The sequence below is a fragment of the Prinia subflava genome, chromosome 1, assembly GCF_021018805.1.
Source record: "Prinia subflava isolate CZ2003 ecotype Zambia chromosome 1, Cam_Psub_1.2, whole genome shotgun sequence".
Lineage (NCBI taxonomy): Eukaryota > Metazoa > Chordata > Aves > Passeriformes > Cisticolidae > Prinia > Prinia subflava.
In genome coordinates, this window is record NC_086247.1 from 7164094 (window position 1) to 7190266 (window position 26173).

General features: G+C 39.2%; 1 protein-coding gene across 1 annotated transcript in view; it reads left to right on the forward strand.

The window, feature by feature from the left end:
• Window positions 1–1532: 1532 nt before the first annotated feature.
• Window positions 1533–26173, forward strand: part of ZFAT (zinc finger and AT-hook domain containing) — a 77866-nt gene continuing 53225 nt past the window's right edge. The window contains exons 1-3 of the mRNA XM_063408819.1: window positions 1533–2358; window positions 12281–12451; window positions 17581–17841. Coding sequence (XP_063264889.1) covers window positions 2340–2358; window positions 12281–12451; window positions 17581–17841 — 451 coding nt within the window. The 5' untranslated portion in view covers window positions 1533–2339. The remainder of the gene's footprint in view (window positions 2359–12280; window positions 12452–17580; window positions 17842–26173) is intronic.

Below are 26173 nucleotides of genomic sequence, written 5' to 3' on the forward strand. Positions count from 1 at the left end.
GAGAGAGAAAGTGCAGAAAGCATCTGGAAAGAGCACTTGAGAAAAACAGGAAAGATATTCCTGAACGAAAGAATGAAAACTGGGACTGGGACCTGAAAAACAACAAAAGAGGTTAGACAAGGGGATGTGCAGGGAAAGCATGGGCCTTGATTTTTGTCAATAAGAAAACTGTGACAGAATGAGATGAACAGACTGGGATCAAGCTCTTTCTTGGGATCTGTTCACAGAATCAGAGAATATCCTGAGTTGGAAGGGACCATCAAGGATCATTGAAGTCCAGGTACTGCACAGGACAGCCGCAGGAATCACCACTGTCTGTTGAGAGGGCCTCACAATCGATGCTGGTGATCCTGTGTTGTGTATGGTGCAGCTGAACTCTGCTGGTGATTAGTTTTGTGTCTTTTAATATGATGCCACTTTGAAGAACGTAAGGGTATTTTTGTTTAAGCTATGAAACTGTTGATTCAGAGCTGCAAAATCTTTGCTTCATGAGGGCCTGTGACCTGGCCAGGGACCCCAGTAGTGATAGCTTCTCTCTTTTCTGACATCCAACAGGCAGACCCCCCCAGTCATTTTGACCAGGCCAGGCAGAAAATCTCAATGATTCCAACTCTGATTTGTTGTCTTAGGTAAAGAACAAACCTTTATTAATGTAGCCTTTAAAACAGGCTTGTGATTGTGCAAAGCAGAACTGTATGCAATATGTGTCTGTAAAAAATAAACCACGTGGCATATGGATGCTCAACCAGTGATTCTATGTGAAGACAAGTGCTTTTTTTGGCAGGACAATCCACCCCACTTGCTGTAGTGAGGCTCAGTGACTCAAGGACCAGAGAATGTTCTTTCAATGCCAAGGTAAGGATGAATATTATTCATGTCCAAAAAAGCACACAGTCCCTTCCTTTCATGGGCAATGTGTTTCTGAGCACAAGTGTGCTTTCATCTTTGTTGCTCTTAGAACTATGAAAAGTTCTCCAGAAGATATGTGCAGTGGGTGGGAAGAGGGGCAGAAAGGGGCACAAGGAGTCTAGAAGGTGAAAAGGGCAGGCCAAGGCAGCAAGCTAAAGACAAGTTCCCAATGTTGCTTCTCATGAAGTCATTACACCCAGTGATGACTCTGCTATATCATTGCTCTGTTATTTGCATCTGGTCAGAGGAGACAAAAATTTTGCAGAAAAGCAACCCCAGCCTCTGCAAAAGTCTGGTCTTTCCCTTCTGCTTTCTACTCGGGTCTCTTAACATAAATTTGAAAGAACATGTTTTCATAAGAGTTGCCTCGTCTAGGTCATTCTGAGTAAGAGGGGCATTGCTGGGGTGAGCACTGGTGAAGTACAGCTGCCCAGCCTGTCTGCAGGAGGCTCAGCCCAGCCTGGCCCTCACCAACCCTTCCTGCACCTGTAGGGACTGATGGAGCAGAGCTCCGTGTAAGGCTGGTGAAAGTTGTGACATCAGCGAGGAGACTTTTACACACAAATAACCCTGTTTCCTCACACTTGCCTTTTTATGCCCGTAAGCACTAAGGGTGTTTGTTCAGATAGTTCTGCCACAGTTACCTGTGGTGACAGCGAGAACAAGGGACACATATCCCAGGTCCCCATGGTCTCAGCTCTTACCTCAGAAGGTAGGTTTAAATTAGGAAAAAATCCTTTACTGTGAGAGTGGCAAGACTCTGCAGGTTCTTGAGTCAATCAGAGTCAAGATTCACAGGGAAGCTGTAGATGTCCCGTTTCTGGAAGTGTTCAAAGCCAGGCAGGACCAGGCTCGGAACAACCTGATTTAGTGGAAGGTCTCCCTGCCATGGCAAAGGGGTTGGAACGAGATGGTTTTTAATGTCCCTTCCACCCAGTCCATTCTGTGACAACCTCGTATGTATGTGCTAAAGTACCAGGCTCGTGAAAACACATATTACACAAAGGTGATGAATTAAAACGCCTTTGCCATCCCGAGGCTGTCAGCTTGAACTGTGCAGCCCCGGCCTCCCGCGGCGGGCGGCGGGTGCCCAGCGGGGCACGGGGGGATGCCAGCGGGGTGTCGCGGCTGTGCTGGGTGTCTCCCGTCCCGGTGTCCCCTCATCCTCCTCCCGCCGCTCCCTCAGCCCGCGGGCGGCGCCTCAGGGGACGCGGCCCCGCGCGGCCGCCACTGCGCAGGCGCCGCCCCGCCCCGCGGAGCCGAGCCGAGGCGCCACTGCCGTGTCGGCCGCCGCAGATTCGCCATAAGGCGCCGCACGGGGACCCGATTGTCGGTGTTGCTTTTTTTTTTTTTTCCATTTTCCCTCACTCTGTTTTCCAAGCGGGCCGCGCTCGGCCCCCGGCGCGCTGTCCCGCTGAGTCCTCGCGGCGATGGAGGCGGCGGCTGCAGGTGAGCGGGGCCGGGCCGGGCGGGCGGGGGAGCGCGCACTGATCTCCGTGCGGGTGGAGGGGAAGTAGTTCCGGCGGGGCTGCGTCCTGCTCCTTCCGCACGATAAGTAGTCCCCACAGCGGTGTCCGTCCCGGCACCCATCGCCCCGCGCTGCCCGGCGGCCTGAGGGCTCCGGGAGCGCCGGAGGATTCGGGCAGCCCGAGCCTGGGAGCCCTGCTGTGCCCGGGCTGCCCGTCCTGAGGCTGCCGCTTAGCAGCGGGTCGGGAACAGCCGGGAAGGAGCAGCTGGAGCTGCTGCTGGTGCCGAACTGAAGCGTGGAGAGCCCATAGGAACCTTACAGGATGTGCAGGGGAAGCTGGAGAGGGACTCTTCGTCAGGAACTGTAGTGATAGGACAGGGAGTAATGGGTGCCAACTGAAAGAGGGGTTTAGTCTGGGTATTAGGAAGAAATTTTTTACTGTGAGAGTGGTGAGACACTGGAACAGTTTGATAAGGAAAGTTGTTGTGGGTGCCCCAAGCCTGGCAGTGGTTAAAGCCGGGCTGGATAAACCTTGAGCAACCTGGTCTAGTGGGAGGTGTCCCTGGCCATGGTAGGGAGGTTGGGACTGATGATCTTTGAGGTCTCTTCCAACCCCTTTCCATCCTCCAGTTCCATGATCTGTGCTCACCTGGGTTTGAAACACTCGGGAGCTTCTCTGGCAGCCGCTCCAAATAGTGTTAACAGCTCAGGGTCCCCACAGTTCAGCTGCAGAAGGCAGATGTTTAGGATGTGTTAAAGATGTTTGCACTGCACTGTCATCTCAGGCCTTCGTGTGCCTTGTATTGGCCTAGCTTTAATCTGAGCAGTGAATAAATTTACACAGATGTGCAGCCTTAGGAGTGCTGTGTATGTGCTTTCTGCCTTTACAATCCCTATTTGCTGTTGCAGTACAAGTTTGTGAAGTGATGTTGCAATAATTTAATGCCTGTTAATTACCCTGTATACTCAAATTTGGCTTCTGGTTGTCATGCCCTGAGTTGACTTCTTGATTTTTAGAATCCTGAGTTATTTCTACTTGTCTTACGAAGTACAGATGGATAGTTTGCAACTCAAACTACCACTAAGGGCTGATAGCCATACTCAAAAACTCAGAAAGTTTACCTGCAACATGAAGAAGAAGCTCTTTATGCTGAGGATGGTGCTGGAGCAGGCTGCCCAGGGAGGTCGTGGAGTCTCCTTTTCTGCAGACATTCAAAACCCATCTGGATGCATTCCCATGTCACCTGCCCCAGGTGATCAAGCTTTGGCAGGAGGGTTGGACTAGAGAATCTCCAGAGGTCCCTTCCAACCCTGTCTGTTCTGTGATTCTGTGTAACAGGATTTTATGCTAAGAATAAATACACTATCAGAAGAATAACTGAGTACCAGAATGGCTACTGTGCTATGTTGTGGGTGCTGTGTTACTTATGGACTGCTGTTAAAACATTGCAGGACTGCTTTATATTCTGGGATCGAACTTTCAGTAAGAAATAATTCTCTTACTGCTAGTGCTGCTAATACATTCACATTTATTCAAGCACCTTTGTCCTAATAAAAAGTGTTCTGAGTGTGGTTGAACCCAGAACTGTTGTGAGTGTTCAGTATTTTTGATATTGCTGCTGCTGAGGTGTATCTGACCTCAGGTGCATTTCCATTATGGCTGCTTCCAAAAATCAAATTGAGCGTGTTTCATACAGTGCATCCTGAAGTCAATGACTGATCACGTAGTTTGTGCTTCTGCTTTGAGGGGTTCTGAGTGGTTTTGGTGTCTGGTAGTGCACCTTACACATTTTGATACTGTGCATTAGTGTATTTCAGTGGAACCTTAAGCAGTCTTGTGTTTAGCCACATGAGGGAGATCTTAGAACATGAAAATAAAAATGTCTTGCTATAAACACATCTACTATGGCTTTTTTATTTTTTTCCTTAATGATGGAAAAGCTATCCTTTTTCTATATTTGATAAAGTGATTATTCTAAACTGAAAATAATTTCCTAGTTATTTGAATATCCTATTAAATCCATGTTATATCCAAGTTATGACTTATATGTATTTTAGCCAACATAAATATGTGGAGACAGTTGTCTTCTTTTAAAGAACTTTATTTAACTTTCTTCCAGGAGCATTTGTGAAGATGATGTGTATGAAACAGAAAAATATATGTGCTTTTATTTGCCATCATCAGTTAAACTTGAGTAGTTTCAAATGTGAGTTTCTTTCACAAATACAGTATCAGACTGGTTAAATACAATGTGTTTGGTTTAGGTGAAAGTGCCAGAGCTCGGCCTGGGTGAAACTTGTGGAGCTCAGGAGGCCAAATTCGAGGTCCTGCACCTGGGTTGGGGCAATCCCAAGCACAAACACAGACTGGTAGGGAATGGATTGGAGCAGCCCTGGTGAGGGCTCAGGGTTTTGGTGGATGAGAAGCTGGACATGACCCAGCAATGTGCTCTGGCAGCCCAGAAACCAAACATGTCCTGGGCTGCATCCAAGGCAGGTGGAGGGAGGGGATTCTGCCCCTCTGCTGTGCCCTGGTGAGAGCCCACCTGCAGTGCTGTGCCCACCTCTGGGACCCTAGACATGGGAAGGATGTTTGAATCTTGGAACAACTGAGCTATGTTAAAGTCTACGTTATGGAGTGTTCTTATTGTGATGTGCAAAATGTAATGTCAGAAAGTATTGAAGTATTTGGATCTTAATTTTATTTCATTCCTGACATTTCATGTGCCTAACAGCACACAATGGGTGTTTAAATACAAAAGTGTAAGAACAGGGCAAGCACACAGTGATACTTGTCCAGAATATGGACTTAGACCTCCTTATGGGCTTTGCTGAGCCCCAGCCAGTCTCTATCAACTTGGTGCTTCCTGGCCAACTTCTAAGAATTCTGGACACCAAGTGGATGTGTACCCACCTTGGAGTTGCAGCAGCAGGGAGGGATCAGCTGCAAGGCAGGCAGTAGTTTCAGAGGGATAGTGTCCTTCACGAGAGCTGGTTTTGCAGTTCTGCATTTTACAGTTTGCCTTCTCTCCAGTCTTCAATTACATCTTCCAGGAAAAAAAATCTGATTTATTTAATTGCTCATGTATGGAACTGTGCTGTGATGTTGATCTTCCTTATTTCTGTACCTTTTAAGGATGATGATTATGATTATTATTATTTCAGTAGAGGAACAATATCCCAAGATGTAAGCCCATATGGATATTTTCTTTTTAATAGGTTTTTTAATAGCTCTTTGTAATATAGGACCATCTCTTTAATAGGTCTGTCTCTTTTAGCTCTAAGATTCTGTTTCTGAGGAGTGCAGTTCCTAGCCTTGTGTTGAGGTTGTCTTTAAGGTGTTTGCTGTAATAGAGAGATCTTTCACAGAAAACCTCTCCAAACCATTATAAAATGACAGCAAATTGAAAATCTTACTTTTCTATGGGCTCACCTTTTTTGAAAGATCTTTTTCCTATACACATTACTTTTCATTGCACGGGTTCTTAGGCAAGCTTGTTACTGTTGAGATGTTTTTAAAATGTTGCTGCATTCTGCTTTTTATTTTTTAAATTGATAAAATTACCCTTAATGACCTGCCTCACTGTGCTTTTACATTACATTTGACACAATTTAAATCTTCTTTTCCTTTCCTCATTTTACAAAACTTCTGTTTTCTTCTACTGAAAGTTCATTTCAATGCTATTTAGATGTGCTAGAGTTTTCCTTCCCGTTTCTAAAACCTCTTTTGATGTTTAGCATCAAATATGATGCTTTTAAATAGCCTTCATGCTGCTTTCAAGGATTTAACTTGTCTTGGAACTTTTTTAGTCCTTTTTGTGGTTTGTTTTGTTAAAGATGCTTTTTATCTTTGTATAGTTTGCATTGTTGAACTGAAACACAAACATTTGGCTCTTTATCACTCTCTTAAGAGGGCTTTTGAGTAGTACTTTAATCAAGGTTACAGAGTAACTCTCAAATAATGTCTCTTTGAAAAGGGTCCTATGTTTTACTTCTGATAAAGTCAAGAACTATTTCTCCTCATGTGGTTTCCCTGTCTGTTTGCTGGGTGAAACAGTCATTAATGGTGTCTAAACATTTCATTTTGGCATCTTGTCCTGACCTGACATTTAATGACTCTGCACAAGGCTAATTAAAGCCTACAATATATTGTTTGTATCTTTGTAACCTCTTTTATCCCCTCCAGTGTGGAACAGTCATTGGTACCCCCGGGTCAGGTTGTTCCTTGTGTGTAGTCCTTACATTGTACTTTTCTGTGTGCTGTATTCAAATTCCTCAGGAACTCTACTACTTGTTAAAATAGCCTGTTGATCAAATTGGACCCTAAGCTGCTTCTAAAATACCTTATTTTATAAATAATACATCCTACTTGGTCCTCAATATTTTGGTAGTGGTAGTGACCCACTGGCATTACAACAATGTGTATCAGAAGCTTATTTGAATGCACGAATGTCAGTAATTCTTATTTACAGCCAGGCATTCCAACTCAGCCATTTTATTAAGTTTCTTGCATTACTGTAGTAGTAGTTGGGTTTATTTTTTAAAAAGCAACTACAAAAACAAGCCTAAGAAATAGTTTTCTTCTTTCTTGTAAAAATGTACTAATTTCTATGTCATCCTTCATTTGAAAGTAGTCTCTGATTTTTACTGGTGCAAGGTGAATCACCTTCATCTTTGTCATCTTTTGCACTTGTTACCTACTGTTCAGTCTGAATTTAAAACCATTTTCATACTCCCTTAAATTTTTGCTTGGGTAAAGCCTGATGCTCCTCTGGTTTTATTTCTCAACTTGTAATTTTCTCTTAGTTATATTCAGAGCTGCCTGCTTAGTTTTGCTCACAATGGTACTGTGTTGAATTCATATCCCAGGCACTTTCACCAGTGCACTTTTTTTTTTTCAGTCCTAGTATATTTTTATTGTATAGATCATAGAATCTCAGAATAGTTTGGGTTGGAAGGGACCTTAAAGATCCTGCCATGGGCAGGGACACCTTCCACCAGACCAGGTTGCTCAGGGCCCCATCCAGCCTGGTCTTGAACACTTCCAGGGATGGGACATCCACAGCTTCTCTGGGGAACCTGTGCCAGACCCTCACCACCCTCACAGGAAACGTAGAGATTTTAAACTCTATTATTTCTTAATTATAAACATTCACAAATTTCAGTGTAATTTAGTCTGAGAGCCTGTACAGATGTATGTTATTGAGTAAACTTCACTTATGGTATGGCTAGGAAAAATGGTGAATATATATGACTGGGTTTTCCATAAAACCATACTAAATGGTATTGATTTTAGCATCATCTTTTAGTTTTTGCAGGAATGCATCCTGTACTGACATTGCTGTAGCAGTCTTTCACAATGTTAAAATAAAGTTTGTGGCACTTAAGATAATTAAATTGCCCTGGTTTTAGTTAGCAGCTAAGGGCGAGAACAGTCATGGTCAGGGGCAGCTTTTCTTTGATTGAATGCAGGGTGGTTTTGTCTCAGCATTCACCATGTGCTGGTGCATTAAGTAACTGTTGCTTACTGTTTAGAATTGTCCAAATTCAGATGAAGGAACCACTAAAATAGCTTTTGATTCTCCACCTGCTCCTTCTAGTATGGTTAATTTGTTAGTTTTGAGCACAGGGTTCTTGTGGTGCTGCTGTTGTAATAGTAGCAAATAGTTTGTTTTATAGACTTTATATACTTGTTTTTTCTTTAACACTTACCAAGGATAATGCTTTTGATTTGAAGATGTGCTGTAATACTGGATATTAATTCCTTGGTGGATCAAAATAGAGAAAATAGGCAGAAACCAGTATTTTTTTATTTAATTTTGTTCTTTAAGAAATTAGAGAAATAATAGAGATGCTGGTATAAACTAATTTAAAAATAATGGTTAAATATTATGTCGTATTTAGAAAATATATTTTAAGTAAAACAACAGCAATGGCAGAAAAAAAAACCTCTAGAAAAAATCATGAAAACAACAAACAAGTGTCCTGGAGGGGAAGCAATAAAAATCAGAGATACACATGCTTGTGAAAATTTTGGGTGTTTGAGATGGCTTTGAAAATGAAAAACCTCTAATATGCTCAGAGGAGTAAGAGCTGATAAGTAAAGTGTTTTAAAAGTACTTGACAGTAGTACAGGATCTCATAATTTCTTCTACTGTATTTGCCCATGTTTTATGTTCAGTTGAAACTGTTTTATTACTAAGAAATAGTGTTGCTTGTTGTAAACAAAAGTTATTGGCTTTTTACATGCTGCTTTCATATTAACTGCTACCTCACATTGCATTGCTTCTACCTAGACAGAAAAAGTCTTGTTTATTCTTCTTGGACACTTCAATATCTTACATGCTCAACAGTTGTGTGTGAAAAGTTTTTTTACAAAACCAATAATTTGATTCGAATAGTTGTGCCCACTTTTTATTGTACTTGATATCTGTATAGAAACAGCAGAAAGAGGAAAAAAAAAACAAAAAACAAAACCAAAAAGTTCAACAAGTCCAAGTCCTAGTCTGATGAGTAAGATTTGTAATTGCAGAAAGTTCCTGGTAAGAATTTGATGATGATGAGGCAAACAAAAAATTGTTTCAGCTTTGTAGTAAGTTTAGAAGGAAATAAGTAATTATTTATATTCTGAACTTCATTGCTGCATATTTTAGGAAGGTTGACCAGATGCATAATTATTGATCGTATCAATTTTTCCACGGGCAAACAAATACCCAGTGGCTTTTTATTTTTGTGTTTAATTGTGGAGTTCTAATTCCTTTTAACAGCTGCAGCACTTCAAAGGCACTTACAGAAGTTGTTAACTCTTGCCTGCTTTGAAAGGAAAGGTGAACATTTTTGGATCTGTTAGAATGATTTAGGGTATATATATAAATACGGATTTGTGTCCTTGTTCTGGGTACCTTGTAAAAGTAGTTATTAAAAATAAAACAAAACAATACACAATGCTGAGCCTTCCTTTTATGCAAAATTAAATTTTTTGGTTAGTTAAAATTGATTCTGCACTAGGTTTTGTCCTACAGTGGTTGAAAGTACATATGACAGTAATATATTCCTTGATTCCCTTAAGTACTGTTAATTTCAGTGACCTTTCCAAGATAAGTGCTTCTTTCTTGCCCCTTTCCTCTTCTCCACTATAACTTTAAAGAAAAACAGGACACTACTGGTTTGTGCTTTGTGAAGGGGATTTGGAATCAGGGAATCTGTTTCCTGGTCTGCAGCTTGCTCTTTGTTTTTAGTAATCCATTTGTTAAACTCCCTTTGCTGTAGATATGCTTAGTGTGAAGGAAAAAAAAAACAACCCAAACTATTAATTAAGCAATATGCTGAGGGTTTTGGAGGAATTACAAAAAAATGCTTTGCTTACATTATAGCTCAATTTCCCGCATAGTCAATTAAAAAGAAAATGATTGGTATTATTTATTTCAGTGTATATTTAGCACAGTTTATAGGGGCAAACTGAAGATAATGAATTACCACGAACATGTTCAGTGAACAGAATGTCCCAGATTGGTTTTGGCTGAATTTCCTGATGTTTGTGTACCTGCATACTTGATTACTGTTCCTTTCTTTCTCCACATACTTAATTAGTGCCTAATTAATTGCTCCGTTGATTTCCTACATAATTAATTATTCACTAATTAGTCATTGATTCCGTGCATAGTTAATTAACTTACTCCTTATTTGATTTTTACACTTAATTGACTATAATTCATTGCTATATTGCTACACTGCCTAATTAGCAACTGCATAATCAATTATTGTTTGCTTATTCCATATTTGTTTCCTCTGGTGATCAGCAGAATTTATCCTCTGCTCTCTGACCTGCTTTTCCAGTCATTCTTCCTCAAATAATTTATTTACTCTTTGGTTTCCATCTCACCTCTGAGTAAAGCTGGTGCATCCTCTGGGTGTTCTGGTGCTTCCTGCCCCTTCACTGACACCCACTGTGCTCTGCCCCCTGTGCTGTTCCCTTCTGTGGCTTGCTAATCCAGCACTTTAAGCATCACAGAGGCTGCTGGGGATTCTTCTTGCTCTTTGCCCCTCCCCAAGTCCTCGCTGGGAGGAGTGAGAGATAAAGTGGTGTGTGAGTAGCGACTGCAGCTGTTGAGGGAGGAGATGAGGCAAAACACTGAGCCTGAACTTCTAGGGAGAACAGCCAGCAGTTCAGGAAGCAGAAACAGTGACAGACAAAACCTCCAAACAGAAATGTCAGCTAAACAGTGGAATTTCAATTGGTTAAATGTTGAGGTAAATGTTCATAGGTTTTATTTTCGTTTACATTTTAAGAGTTGTTATCTGCTGGGTCAAGAACAGGCTTTAAGCACCTAAAAAAAAAAAAGCTAACTAGAGCAGAACTAGTTCAAAGGAAAATTTCAAAATCCTGCAATCAAAACAGAAATATCTGTGTGCTCAAGACAGCAGAATGCCTGAGAAGGAACCCAGCCGAGCTCCTAAGAACACCTTGCTTGTGCCATGCACTTACACAGCTGCTTGTGTGCACTAAGAGGATATTTCAAACAACAGGAGCAGTATTGGAGTTGTTTTTTCAGAGATGTTTTGAAAGAGATGAAGGCATTGCCTGCCTGTTAGTTTTCAGCTCTGCTTTTGTTACATTTCAAGTGCAAATACCTGTAAAAGAGATGACTCTGCTACTCTTAACTTTCAAGACATCTTAAATAAAAAATTTTTTGAGTGGGGTGAACTATATTATTAGTGTGTCTTGAAGGAAGTGGAATAATGTTCAATAGGGGAGTGCTTAGGTTTGTTTTAAAAATAGGTCCCAAAATACAGCTTGCCTCTTCTCTTACCCCCAGATTCATCCCAAAGTTCACAAACTGGCACTTTATTTCTGTACTTACCCACTGACCTCTGGTTTGACTTGTACCTCAGGAGTGCTGCTTGTTCCATTTTGGTTTCAGTGGGTTTATGTCCCTAATTTTCCATAGGGAGGTGGAAGGAGAGGAGGAGTTGAAATCAATCTCTGGGCCAGAACTTCATGCGTGTGGCTGGAGAACAAATGTGCTGTTGAAATTGGTTCCTGGTTGTTTTTTGATTTCATTGGACCCTGAAGGGAGTAGTGATGCTTCAAAAATCAACCATTAACCAAAAGACTGCAGTATCAGAAAACAAAGTCCTCTGAATTTCTCTGGCCAAAATTTTTGAGCTTTTTTTTCTTTTTTAACCTGGGATTATGTTATTCTTTCTTTATTTTTATTTACTTTATTGAGGTTTTGCTTTCACATTGCACTTCAAGTACCTGTGAATTAAAAAAAAGTAAAGCTTTGCCTAAAAAATTGTGTCAAATTTCTGTTCAAAGCATTGACCAGGGGGAGTTTTAATGACATTTTTAATTTGCTCCTGCTGCTTTGAAGGTTTTAGTTTGGTGATTTTTTTTGTTTGTTTGTTTTGTTTTGTTTGTTTGTGTTTTTTTGGGGAGGTGTTTTTTTGGTTGGTTTGTTTGTTTTTCTTAAATCAACAGGAACTTTTCTCAGAACTCAATGAGGATGTCATGTCTTACATATAATTTTACCATATGTTTGAAAATGTATAAAAGTATAATGATGATTGAGGCTGGAAGGGGAAAAAGGTCTTAATTTGTCCTTCCTTTTGTGTCAACAAATTAAAACATTTCCAAGATTTCATCTAGGAGAAATTTTTTGCCCTAGGAGGATCTAGCAAGGAATTCACCCATTTCTTAAATTAATTCATTTGGGGATGTATTATGAATGTGTTCATTTAGTAATATAACATTCATCATTTCACCTCATTGCTGCCTGTTATGTGTCTTCAGTAAATTATAGTTAGTATGTTGACTGAACCATAATCCCACTAATTTGTGGTAACATAAATAACTTACATTTGAAAACACTAATTCCTTGTTTTTAAACTTTTTTTTTTCAGGGATCAATTCCATCTTCATGTGTAAGCTTTGTAACTTATTTTCACCAAATAAGTCCGAGCTGCTGTCTCACGTCTCAGAGAAGCACACAGAAGAAGGGACCAGTGTGGATGACATCGTTATTCCTCTCCAGCCTCTAACAGTACCCACAAACACAAGCAAAGATGGAGAAGGTACCTTCATAAATTGAGAGGAATGTCATTTTCAGCATTACACATTTCTTTAGTGAAACCTGTGGTGTGATGACTCTTCATGGTGTACAAAATGGTTTCCATGTTTTGTTTTTATAGTAAGCACTGTACAACTGCCACCCCAAATTTCATTCAGCATGGAATAGATCACATGACAGATATGGATAAACTCAACGTGTCCTAGGGAATGATGACATTGGTTCATTAATTTTCAATGTCAAGTGTAGCAAAGTTTGCTTCCTGTAGCTTTAATCTGAGCTGTGTAGTAGCAGTGGGAAGATTGTCTAGCAGCAGTGAAAAGCAATCAGGACACAATGGGTGAGAGTGTGTTTTGAGGCTTAGGTGTCCTTTTTGAGTTGTCTAACTTGTTTGTTGTGATTCAGGTAATGTTACTAGTTCTATTCCAAAAAGGAAGTGGCACAATTCATAATTTGTAACTGTGTTTTGATAGTGATGCTGGTAGATAAAGCAATCAGAGGTTGAATTAGTTACACATAAAAAATTTACTGTGCAATGGAAGAAGTTACATTAATTCCATGCCATTTTTAACTGATCATAATTGCCATCCTTTGGAATATTAGCAGTGGGTTCAAAATAATTCAGTCTTTTAATCTTCTTTTATGCCCTTACTTAGTAATGGATTTATATTGTTGGCAAACCTCTTATTTAACACAAATACTGGGATTTTTCAATCATTATCATTTCTGAATTTTAAAAACTGTGTGCTTATGGATCAACCACTCTCTAATATCATACCTGTAAGAATTTTTTTTGTGTTTAACATATGTATGTGATGTTTCTTTGCTTATTTACCAGCAGTAATTCAATAGTTATATAACTTCATCAATGTAAGGAGATATTTCTAATAATGGTCATGTGGTATTTCACTGGAGCTGTTGTCTCCTCAGGTGGCTGGTGAGGAAAAATCTCACCAGATTATTATTTCACACAATGCCCAAAATTACCAATGTATCAGAAGATGATGAGTAAATTTCAAATCAGTTTTCAAGATGTCATGCTAATTTTATTTTCATAGCACAGAATTAATTCCTCGGACATGCAGAATGCATTTTCCTTTCTCAAATCTTAGTTTCCTGTTATCCCTTCACTACAAATGTTTCTGAGCACAATGTGAATGGTACCTTGTCATATTCATTTCAGTAAAAAGGCTCTTCTGTAAACTTCCCTTGCATTTTTGTCAGGAGTATCTGCACTTTCTGTATTGTGTGTGTTCAGCATGCATTGTACATTTATGAGGATAGTTTGTAATTCCCATTATGATCTGAAGTATGGAATTACCATTTTGAACTAGAAATTAGACATAAATAGCTTTTAGGAAAACAACTCTGCAAGTCTTATGTAAAATATAACTTTCTCAAGCTATATATTCATAATTTACCTTTCTCATTATTCTTGGTGAATACTTTTATTCATCTCACTTGTTCATGTGGTGCTACTTTTTCAGGTTATGTAGCCCAGCTCTTTGCCATCTGCTGTCAGTAAAAATGTCAGGTAAATTATTTTTCCACAGTTTTCAAGTTATATTCTAGGCATTCTTTAGCATTTCTCCTTTCCCATCAGACAGATTGATTGGAGAAGAGGGTTCTGAAGTCCCATTGAATTATTTTCTGTGTTCTGTTTAAAAAAATTATATGGTGTTCTACAGTTGAACATAAGATTTGGAAAGAGTTCTTTCAAAGCATCAATTATTCCCTCCTACTGTGGAAACTGCAGCAGATAAAACTTAGAAAGTTTATAGTATACAATTATTTTTCAGTGAACCAGTTTTTGTAGTAATTCAGTATTGTCAGTGAAAGGAGAAGTAATTGCTAAATGACAGTCTTAGAAATTACAACTTTTACTACTTAATGACTAGTAGATGAACATCTTTTTGTCCTGTGAAAGTGTAATTTCTCTTTCAAGTATTGGTAAATACAGTAGCCATCCCACAATTGGTACAGAAGAGTGAATGCTGAGTTGCTAATGGAGCTCTTTGTTCTGCCTGAGTAATAAATTAATGATTTTATAAGTACTGGGGACAAGTAAAGTGCTAAGCATGTAATATTTGTTTATTACTCCACTGTTATTTTATTTACAGTGCTCTCTGCTGAACTTTGTTCAGTCATGTCACTCTCCCATCATGAAGCCATGATCTATTTAGAGTTGATTTGTCCTAAACATTTTGATACTACCATATTAAATTTTTTTATCAAGTGGGACTAAGGGTACCAGGGAGATGCTGGTGTTATGCACAGGTCACATTTTGTCCAGCACTGGAGTTTGACATGAAATATAAGCTTTTTAAGCTGACATTTGAGGAAGGATTCATGTTGCATAATGCATATATGGTCAGCAGGTTTAAGTGATATTTGCATTTTGTGACTTCTGACAAACTTCTTGTATTAAATAGATTGATTGGGAGAAGCTTATGTGAACAAATCCTGTGAAGGACCAGTATAAAAATAGACACACAGTTTATTTCATTTCTCTCTTTTTGAAGTGTCTTTTTTATGTCTTTGAGTACATAATTATACAGCATAGCACATAATGTCTTGCCTGGATATTGCCATTGCTCATCCAATAGCAGTCAGCATAAAGATTGGTTTCAGTCAGCCTGTAATGAGTGCAAAATCCTCAGAAACAACTAAGTTGTTCTTGAGGGAACAGGATCTAAATTAAAAATCTTTTTAATGACCAATTTAAAGCTTCTATTTATGACTAAGCATAATTGAAATAAGTGTTAGAGTTTTTTATTATTTGTTTACTACTTTATTTTTATACTTTATTTAAATACTACTTTATTTTTAGCAGTTAAATAGATTATTTTTTCTAACAAGCAATATTTGATTAACTTGGTTATGTAGTGGCAGATGAATGACAGTGTTCTGCTATTAAATTACTGTGTGTTGATGATCTTGGGTGGTTTGAGCTGGAATTTGTATAAAGCAGTGTGAAGAGCTCACTGGGGACAGGCTGGGTACAGAGACAGCTGGAATTTGTGGTTATGGGCCTCATTAAAAATTTAATTCTGGCATTGTTAACTGAAGGTAGCTTGAGATAAGCTCTGTCCTGGAAAAAGGAAACCAAGGAGCAAGGAAAAGAAATGACTGTGATAAGCCTCAGAAGTTCAGTGATGTATGAGTTGCTCACATGAGCCCTCCTGCTCCTGTGTTTGTTACTGCCTGCCTCTTGCCACCAAATCCTTTAAGTGGTTGAGAACTGCTGTAAATTCTCCTACTGGTGGAAGCATTAACAAACATTTCTAAATTTTGCACATTCTCTGTGCAAATCTTTGTGTATTTGCCCCACTGTTAGTAGTCCCAGTGATAAGAACTGCAATTTTGTAAGCCATAGCAGAGGTTCTATCACCAGCCATCTGAAGGGAGCAGTTTTAACATTTCCACTTGCATGCAAGATTTTGTTTCAATTTCTGTCTTAATGTGAAAGTACTGTTCTGTTTTTCATTAAATTCGCACTAAAACAGTCAGGAAGAAGCATCTCTTTGACCTGATGTTTCTTAATTTCTTTTTGTTGAGTTATCTGATGATTGTACTATAAAGGAATGAAAAGAATATCATACACAGAGAATATGGTGGTTGCATTCATTCTTCCAATCTTTGGATTTAACTATTTTGTAGTAGTCTGACCAGCATCCAACATCTGTAGTCCTCATGTAGGACAGTTAGCAAACTGTGGCCTTTTGATGGGTTGAGGTAAAGATAATTCTTGTTGGGTTTGTTTTAATTGTTTGTTAATTTCTTCAACTCAAATTCTGATTGCTGTGATGGATGGATATCAAAATAACATGAGTGGTAGCAAAGAGAAATTTTGGGAGCACTGAAATCACCTCTTTCTTTTTGGCTGATAATTGACAAAACTATTTTTGCTAGGGTAGCATGAAATTTCAGGACACTGGTGGAGAGTTGAAAAAAGTTATGGGAAACAGTTGCTTTTTTTCAATACATAATAAGGTTTTTTGGCAGTTTTATTACGTTTGTTAAAATGGACAGGTATTCAGTCACTCCTATAAGAAGACAGAATGCTTTATTTTTCTTTTGATAGTAATTACATGGTTTATTTACAAAGCTATGGTCTCTGAATGCAGGGTTTTGTTTTAGGGTATTTTTTAGGGAAATGCTGAATAGGTTATGAATAACATGATGCTACCTTCTCCTGTTCTCCTGCATCATCTTTAAGATTCCTTAAGTAATTTATTTTGCTGTATCCTCTAAATCAACAAGGTCTTTCTACCCTCTAAATTCAATAGGGTCTTTCGGCACCTATGCTTGAAAAATATTTGTGGTTTGGGTTTTTTTAATATTCTCTCTTTTTGTGGTTTTCCAGACTTCTACATTGTCAATCTCAGTTTATCAGTATCTGTGATTCTGCAGCAGTGATGAGAGAAATCTTAAGCAGGAAATACAATTTATGTTGTCATGCATTTCTGTGCTCTGCATGTCATGGATTGCATCAATATTTCCTCTATAAAAATATGGAAATGTAAAATTATATTGTACTTATTAGGAGTTGTGGATGACTTCTGATTTTAATTAAGAAAACTTTTTTTTGCATGACTTCTGGAATTTATTTGTTACCAACAATTTTTTATGCCAGCTTTTGGCCAGAAAGTGCTGACAATCAAGATCCACAGAAAAATATTAAGGAATTATTTTTCACTATATTAAAAGGACAATGAGATTTTGAGTCTTAAATATACATTATTTTTCTCTGATTACATCTCAATACCTGGATAATTTATTTGAAAATTTTTAAATTAAAAGGCTTTTTGTAATGTTAGAGCACAGTAGAGCAAATTTGAAGAATACATGGGCTGATAGAGTTATAGTGTAGTCTAGAAGAGTGCTTGCAGTGTAATTAAGTAAAACTGTGACACTTTGACATCTTCTGATCTCAATAACACAATGCCAGCGTGTGAAATGCCAGCAAATATCACTGCTTGAAATAAGTTCATGTGATGCTAACCTTTTTTTCAGCTTTTGGGATAACTCCCCTCAAACTTCATTTAAGGCACCTATTTTTCAAAGATCAGAGGGATATTAGCTAATTAGCCATGGAATTTAATTATAGTTTACTTTAATTTTCTTTTCTAGAGCTTCTCGTAGCGAAGAGGAAAAGGGGCAGACCAAAAGGGTCTACTAAGAAGTTTTGTGTGGATGAAGATGTGTCAGAAAACAACCCTGTTCCAAGCAAAGAGGCTCCAGCTGGGACAGAAGAAGGCTCAGAACCATCTGAGGTCTCACCAGGCAGCCTGGAATGCAGGAAATGCAATCGGAAATTCTCCAACACACGCCAGCTGACTAAACACATCTGCATTATAGTTCTAAACGAAGGAGAAGAGGAAGGAGATGGAGGTAAGAAAACACCCAGCACAAATATCTGAAGCAGGTTGTGGGACAGTGTGTTCCCACCATGAGACCTGGCTCGGAATCCCCAGTGCTGGCTTTAAATGGAGGGGAGTTGTCTGTTCCTTGTAACACACAAAAGCAAAACTAAAGTTAGACAAGGTACTTAAACTTCTTTCAAAGTGATCAAAATGTTTATTACAGTAATGATTGTCTTACAACTCCCTGAAATGCTCGTTTTGCATTAGCAACTGTTCTGTTTGTCACAAAGTGGATTGTAGTTTTTTGGTGAGTAGAGTATATGCCGTGCATGTATCACATGTAGGTGAGGAAGGATGGTCCTGTACAGGTGTTTCTATCCTGTGACTTGGGAAACCTCAATTCTGTTCTCTTCTTTTGATAGAGTTTCCTTTTCTGGATGGCTTCTTTTACTGTATAAAAATAATGTCAAACTCAAACAAAGGTTTATGTGAATGATTGTCCTTGGCATAGGAGAGTCCAGTGTTTAAATGTAGCTTTAAGATTGATTTGGATATATTCAGCCTCTCAAATTTTTAGTATAGAACAAAGCAGAATGAAGTTATTTTTAGTTATAAGGAGCCTACAATGACCATCTTGTATAACTGCCTGACCAGGACTGACCAGCATTTAAAGCTGCTGCTCAGGGCATTGTCCAAATGGTTTCTTAAACACTCATTGGCTTGGGGCATTTAACCCCAATCTGTTTAAAAAGACAACAGTGAATATTCATTCAGAATAGAGTAGTTCAAGGGACATACAGTAATCATCTCCTCTACCTGCCTCTTTAACTTTTCCCTAAGGATACTGTCACATACATACAAAGCAATGACTTAATCCAAATTACCTTAATTTTATGTGAGGTTAACCTTCTGTTGATGGTAAAATTCAGGTTTTGCTTTTGCTACAGTTGCTCAGTATGATATTGTGGATTCTGGTTGTAGACAAAATTTGCTATTGATATTTTTTCAAGTTTCCTGTTATTCTTTCCAGTCTGTCATGATTATACACCACTAGTATGACTGTTTTACTTTCATTGATATGTACAGTTTAACTGCTGTGGCAAAGCTTAATTAAAATAAGCTTAGGATATGTTGATAGAGCAGAGAAATTCTTGCTTTGATATAGTACCTGGCTCTATTTTATTGTCTTCAGGGGTACAATTTTTCAACTACACAAATAACAGTTACTCCAGCTGTCTCACCTCTGACATCCCAAGTGTCCATGCCCTCTGCTGTTTGTATGTGCTGGTCCAGTGTTAATATTTGCATCATTTTAGAAATTTCGCCTTTTCTAATGTCCTTTTAAAATAAACTCTCAGGTCAAAGTATAAACTCAAATTAACTCTTCTTGACCTGTTAGCTCATTTGAGCTCCTAAATCTTACCTTCATTGGTTTCTCTACAACACACACTGGCAAATCTTCCAAACTAAACTGCTCATCCTTTTCCTTTTTCATAAAAAAGTAGCTTCAGTTTTGGGCAGATGAAACATTTTTTGTTTATTCCCTGGTAAAAGCAAAACAGTCAAACTAAGTCAAACAGTCAAGCAACAAGTGACTTGGGGTCAAAACAAGGGGTTCCAGTTTGTGGAAGCTTTCTATCTTGACTGCAAACTGTGAAGGTCTTGGGGGCTGGTTTTATCCTGCAGACATAATTCTTCCGTGGAATACATCTGGGAAATTCATTCTTCAGCTCTCTACTGATTACTGTCCCATCACAGGAAAACTTTGCACTTCTGACCTTACTATATTAACTGGTTTGAGACAACTTTTCCGTTTCTGAATATGTAGATAAAGTAGCACGTGCGTTATTTTTTCCTCTAAGAAAATGTGAATACAGTCAGTAGCTCAAAACTCTGTGGAATGGGCAAGAACAGTCTGTTCTCTGCCTAGGATTCTCTATAATAGTCTCTATAATATTACTCATAACCTTTTGCATAGTCACAGAATCACTAAGTTTGGAAAAGACATCCGAGGTCATCAAGTCCAACTGTTAGCTCAGCATGACCATATTCACCACTAAACCAGGTCCCCAAGTGTCACATCCACAGACCTTGTGAATGCTTCCAGGGATGCTGAGTCCACCACTTCCTTGCACAGCCTGTTCTGATGGTTAATCACCTTTTCAATGAGGAATTTTGTCCTAATATCCAATCTAAACCTCCTCTGGCACAACTTGAAGCCATTTCCTCTCATCCTGTCACTTGTTACTTGAGAGAAGAGGCTGACCCCCAGCTGGCTACAGCCTCCTTTCAGGCAGTTGTGGAGAGTGATGAGATTCCCCCTGAGCCTCCTTTTCTCCAGGCAGAACATCCCCAGCTCCCTCAGCTGCTCCTCATCAGATTTGTGCTCCAGACTCTTCCCCAGTTCCATTGCCCTTCCCTGGAACTGCTCCAGCCCCTCAATGTCCTTCTTGTAACAAAGGGTCCAAAATTGAGCGCAGGATTTAAGGTGTGACCTCACCAGTGCTGAGTACAGGGGACAGTCCCTGCCCTAGTTCTGCTGGCCACGTTAATTTTGATACAAGCCAAGGTGCCCTTTGCCTCCTTGCCCACCTGGGCACATGCTGGCTCGTGTTCAGCCACTGTTGACCCACAGCTCCAGGTCCTTTTCTGCCAGGCAGTCTTCCAGCCCTTCTGCTCCCAGCTTGGAGCACAGCATGGAGCAGTTGTGACCCAAGGGCAGGACCTGGCACTTTGCTTATTGAACCTCACACAATTGGCCTCAGACCATTAATCCAGCCTGTCCAGATCCCTCTGCAGAGCCCTCCTGGTTCATAGCATGGCATGAGGTGTTTTTTTGCTGTCCTGCTCTTTTCCTAATGTTTCCTTTATATTATAGTTGATTTTTCTGACTCCTGCTTACTATTAAACTTAAGTTTTCAGGGTAGTATTTAGAAATACTTTAGATCTAATTTAGATCTTTCTAAATCTATTTTAGATCTTTCTTGTACGCTGAGTCAATTTAGAATGCATCATTTTATCAGGTTTTTTTTTTCCTTGAATCCACTGTTGCCAATTTTCTTAGAGCTGGATGGATGATTTTATTGAAGGTCTTTGAACCTTCCAGAAATAAAATATCTGCTTCTGCATGTCAGAGACAGTTCAAAATAGATGGCTAAAATTCATAAGGAGCTTTGGCTGTGAGTTCTTTTTATTTAGTCTTTGACATTTTACCTAGTACATACAGGATGTTTTTTTTTTTCCTTTTATCCATGTATTTTCCAACTTGAAATTACTTTTATCTTTAGTGCTTCTGAGATGTTTCTATAGTTTTGACATTTATACCACTTTTTCATGTTTTCAATTTCTTGCAAAGCTTAGCACTCTATGGACATCTGGTTAATAAGCAAATATTTTCACTTTGCACTGTGTCTGGCTACAATGGAGTTAATTTTTCTTCATAGAAGCTTATATGATGCAGTGTTTTATATTTGTGACCAAAATAATGTTTTGGCAATTGCTAAAATATGCTAAACATGAAAGTATTGAAAAGAGATATATAGTTGTTCTGTGTGATATTCTCTGTTCAGAGAAATCTAATAAATGTTAAAAAAAGGTGAGTTTTTTCAAATCTGGAGGGTTGACCCTGCCTGGACTCCAGGGTACCCAGAGAGCAGCTCCTCAGCTGGGCTAGAACGAGAGAATATAACGAAAGGTTTGTGGGCAGAGATCACTCACCAGTTACCATCGCAGGAAAAACAGACAGAACCTGGGGAATTAAGTTATTACTAATCAAATCAGAGCAGGATAATGAGGAATAAACCCAACTCTCCATCAGACAAGCCAAACTGTAGCCCCCCTGCTACCAAAACAATGGCCACACAAAGCCAGTTCAGCACAGGATTAAAAAATGTCCACTGTATTTCCAATTTCCCCATGTACATGCTTAGTAAATTTTTTTTCATAGAGGGCTTACTTGCCTAAACAAGTTGCTGTTTTGTAAACCAAACTGTGTGTACATCTATTTCTGTTCCTTTTTGGTTAAACAAAATTAGCAGTTCTGGCTAATGATTTGGATCTGGCTTTCAGGATACAAGAGAGGACATTTAATGGCTGGGGAATGGCGTTTGGGTGGAAGACAGATTACAGTCCCTTCTCTGGAGTGAACCATTCAATCCTACTGAAGTGGGAGCCTACATATATCTTAAAGATGTCACTTTTGGCCTTAGTTTAAAATGGTTTTGCCATCAGCTGGATTCTAATTTAAATTAATTCTTCCTGCAAGTAAGATGTCATTCTCTGCAGAAGAAACAATTGCCTGTGTTAATTTCGTGGCCAGTTCACTTTCTTTTTTCCAAGCCTCTCTCCTCCTGCTATGAAATACCACTTTTTAGAGGTTAAAAATCAGTAATTTGAATGAAGAATGGTTTAAAAACATGCCAATTAAGGCTGTGTAGCTATGCCTCTGAAATGTTGTACATCCAAGTACAAATGTTGAGAGCAGTCCCTTCAATTAATGACTCCAGCAGAGTCATGGGACAGATGAACGATGCAGTTCGATGGGACTCTGGAAGCCCTGATTAATTCAGAACTGGCAGCAGCTTTGCTGATCAACAGACGTGACCATTTCTTAATCCTGTTAGAGGCAGCTCAGTGTTGTGTTTCTTGCACAAACACAAGCCGGCGTTTGAAGCGCCTGACGCTGGGAGGGGAGGTCACTTCATCCATCTGTTGGATCCAGGTGCCAGCTGACAAAGAGCTGAGCTGACTGCTTAGCAAGGGAGGTGCAGAGGGAGACAGGTTGTCTAAACAAACCCGTGCAGGAGCAAGAAAAGGCTTTTACTGCCTGGAGAAACTCAGCTTAGGTATTCAACTGGCATATACTCCATGTTTTCATAAATCATCTTAAAATCATCCAAGGGTGTTCCTTTATATCCCATGGTAGTTATTATACAGCAGAACTCTCCTAGTTGATATGGACAAAGCATTTTTTTGACACTGTAATCCATGATCCGGTGAAGGATTTTTTTTCCAGGAAGGCAGCTAAATATTGATGGAATGGCCACATTCTATTGAAAGGCTATTTGAGCCCTGTGGTCAAAGTTGAAGCTCTTTTTCATTAAAACATACTTTTGTGTTCCTTTTAATCCTTTCCTAAAGCACACCTTCCACTTCAGGGTTTTTTGGTTGGTTGGTTGGTTTTGGGTTTTTGTGGTGTTTTTTTTTTTTTTTTCCTTGTTTGTTTGTTTGTTTGTTTGTTTGTTTGTTTTTTGGGTTTTTTTGTGTAGAGAGAGTTCAGGAACAAAGTAGCTGTCATTGAGACTTAAGGTGTTTGTTCATTTGGTGATTTGATGTTACACACAGACCACAAAATAGTTCTCTTTGTAGCAAAAAGTGTTGGCAATGTGTGCAACTCAGCTCCTTATCAACAAATTGTTTCTGGAAGATGTTTCTTCCTTTCAGATGGGTAGAATGGGGCTACTGCCATCAACAGGCATCAAATTAGTGAATAAATTTTAATGTTTAAGTATCAGAACTAGGTCACTGTAGAGAGATGATTTTTTTCAGATATCACGTGAGGGTGAGAATGTTCTTACAGATCCTCAGCACTAGTAGCAGATGTATGATCAGGAAATCAGTGGAGTTTTCTCACTGCTGTTTCTCACCTATCTACGTATGGGCTTTTTTTGTGTTAACTGAGATTGCATGGCACTGAGTAGCTTCCTCACACCTTTGCTCATACTAAATGTAGTCCTTCTGTTAGGGGCTGGGTGTTCTCAGCTCATATTAAGAAAAGTGAGATATTTGATTCGTATAGGAAGCTGAGAATTCAGTTCTTTATTTGAAGTACTTACCAGCTTTGGGTTTTGTATGAAAATTTTTTTGTGTGGCTGTATTTGTTAGTGCTTAGCCTACATGCACAAATATTCTATGAGTATGAAACAGCACCATTTTAACAAAGAAATATTTTTATATTGCAATTCTGTGTGTTGTTTTTAAGTCTTTTAAAATAGTATTTGTGGTCTGTTCTGAAAGCAGGGAGACAGTCAGCAATATTTATTGTAATACGTCTCTTCACCTTGACGCTTGTTTGGACTGGAAGAACTGCCAAACTGATTTGTCTGACAGAGACATGTCAGGAAAGAAAAACAATGAAACATTTGTTGGCTTATTATTATGGTCACAGTTATTCACTAACATGGATCACAGACAAACTCAAATCTGTGGTTCTCCTTTTTTAGTAGAATTCCAATACTCGAAATTTAATAGAGTTGCATATTAACATGAAAAGGTGATAAATGGTTTTGTTATTTGTCTTCAGCCACTTTACTTCCTTATTAAACTGATTAATGGTTAGAATCTTTCTAATGCTTAGAAAGCAGAGTTTAGTGGTAAGGTGCTTAGATTCTATTCATGTAACTACTAGGAATTACATGATCCCTGGCAAAGGGGAGAAAAATCTCTTCTCTTCATCTGAGCTTTCGTTCCAGTATAGGGTTCTGGATTTCTTTTAGCTAAAGTATGTTTTGTCCACTGGTATATAAAATCTTTTAAGTTTTTTTTCCTAATGGTTTTCAGTTTTGCTTAGTGCCCACTGAACAAAAGCAGAGTAATTAACCCAGTATGTGAAGCGCCCTCAGGGAAAAACAATTCAATAAGCAGGTTACATTCTCAGGCACATGGTATGGGTCTTGGGGACAGTTCTGTGCAGGGCCAGGAGTTGGACTCCATGATCCTTATGGGTCCCTTCCAACTCAGTTTATTCTGTGATAACTGTGTATTCTGATTCTTTATGAGAAGGCTTTCTTGTGTTGGTACCCTGATCCTGGTGAGAAATTTGTGATGATTTACTTTATTCTTGCTAATGAACTAACAGAGGCTGTTTAATGAAGAAAATGTAAAAATACATGTTTGTTTCATATAATTGCCAAGGTTGGAAAAAATCTGTAAGATAGAGTCCAACTGTTTCCTTCCACCCCTGCTCAGCTCACACGAAAAGAAACCACTGCACAAGCAGGTTCTGCTTGAAGGGGATTTTTCTTTACTTCATATATCCCTCTCAAGTATTGCAGAAAAATATCAGTGCTAGAACTATGTGCTTTTAGTATAAATTAGTAAATTACAACTGTATTAAGGTGTTAAATGGGGACATTATGAACCTCTTTATACCTATGTCTTGGTTTGGAAAGACAGATGTTTGCCAGGGAAAGCTGGAGCTTCCCCTGGAAGGGAGAATGTAAACCCCCTCCTTCCAAATCATTATAATTTTGCAATTAGGGGCTTTCAGGCAAAGATAGGGGAATAGGAAAAACAGTTCTTTACTAGGAATATTAAAAATACAAATATAGTAGTACAGAAAAGAAAAACCAAGCAAACAAGAAAAAAATCCTAGAAACCCTGACAGTCAGAATATGACCTGACATCCTGTTGGTCAGGGTGTTAGATGCAGTCCAAATAAATCCTCCTGGAGTGACAAATGTGGTTCTGATGGAGCAGAGATGATCCTATAGAAAGATGTAGTCTCCTTCTGCAGGCCCAGTGGTGATGAGATGGGTCTGGTCTTCCTCTGAGAAATCCAGTGAAAAACCAGGTATTTCCGACTCTCAGTTTTATTTAGGAAGGAATGTTTGGCTCCTCCCCATGGGTGGAGCATCCCCCAATGGATGATGTAATTGTATCAGCCATGCAGTGAGCCTCCATGGCCCATTAACAGCAGATATCCCCCTGGAGGGAGGATGGGTCATGGAAGAGATAAAAACACTGCCCCACCTGGTTTTAACAGCTGCCCATTAGCAGAAGGCACCCGCCCCCTCCCCCTAGAGTTATGAGGAATGGGTTATACAAAAGATAGAGAAAACACACCTCCCCAACCAGTTGCAACAGATGGAAAATAAAATACACATTTTTGGTTACATATTGCAACCCAAGACAACCTATAAAGCAACAGTATTTTCAAAAATCATAGAAGCCCACAGAGAAAAACCTAGTTGAGAAGAGGCATAGATCAAGGGATTTTTGTAATGAAATTAAAGGCATTATTAGTAGGTGCTGAAAAGTTGGAGGGTCTGCAGGCAGAGGAGCTGGAAGCTGGGCAGAATCATGGCTGGCTGTGTTTGAATTGAGTTTGCTTTGTGGTTGCTCCTCATTCTGGACATTCTAAATATGAATTTCAGGCTTACAGTTTAGTATTCAGTCACTGCCAATTGTCAGTGTACAGATTTCTTTCTCAGGATGCCTGAGAAAGCTAAACTTCTTCCTGCACACTTTGTTTCCTTCTGGTTCTGTGTCTAGTAAAGAAATTGTGGTTTATACAGGTTATATGATCAGCCCTACCCATGCTGCTTGAGCTTCTGCTTGTGTCCTTCATTTTTGTAAGAACA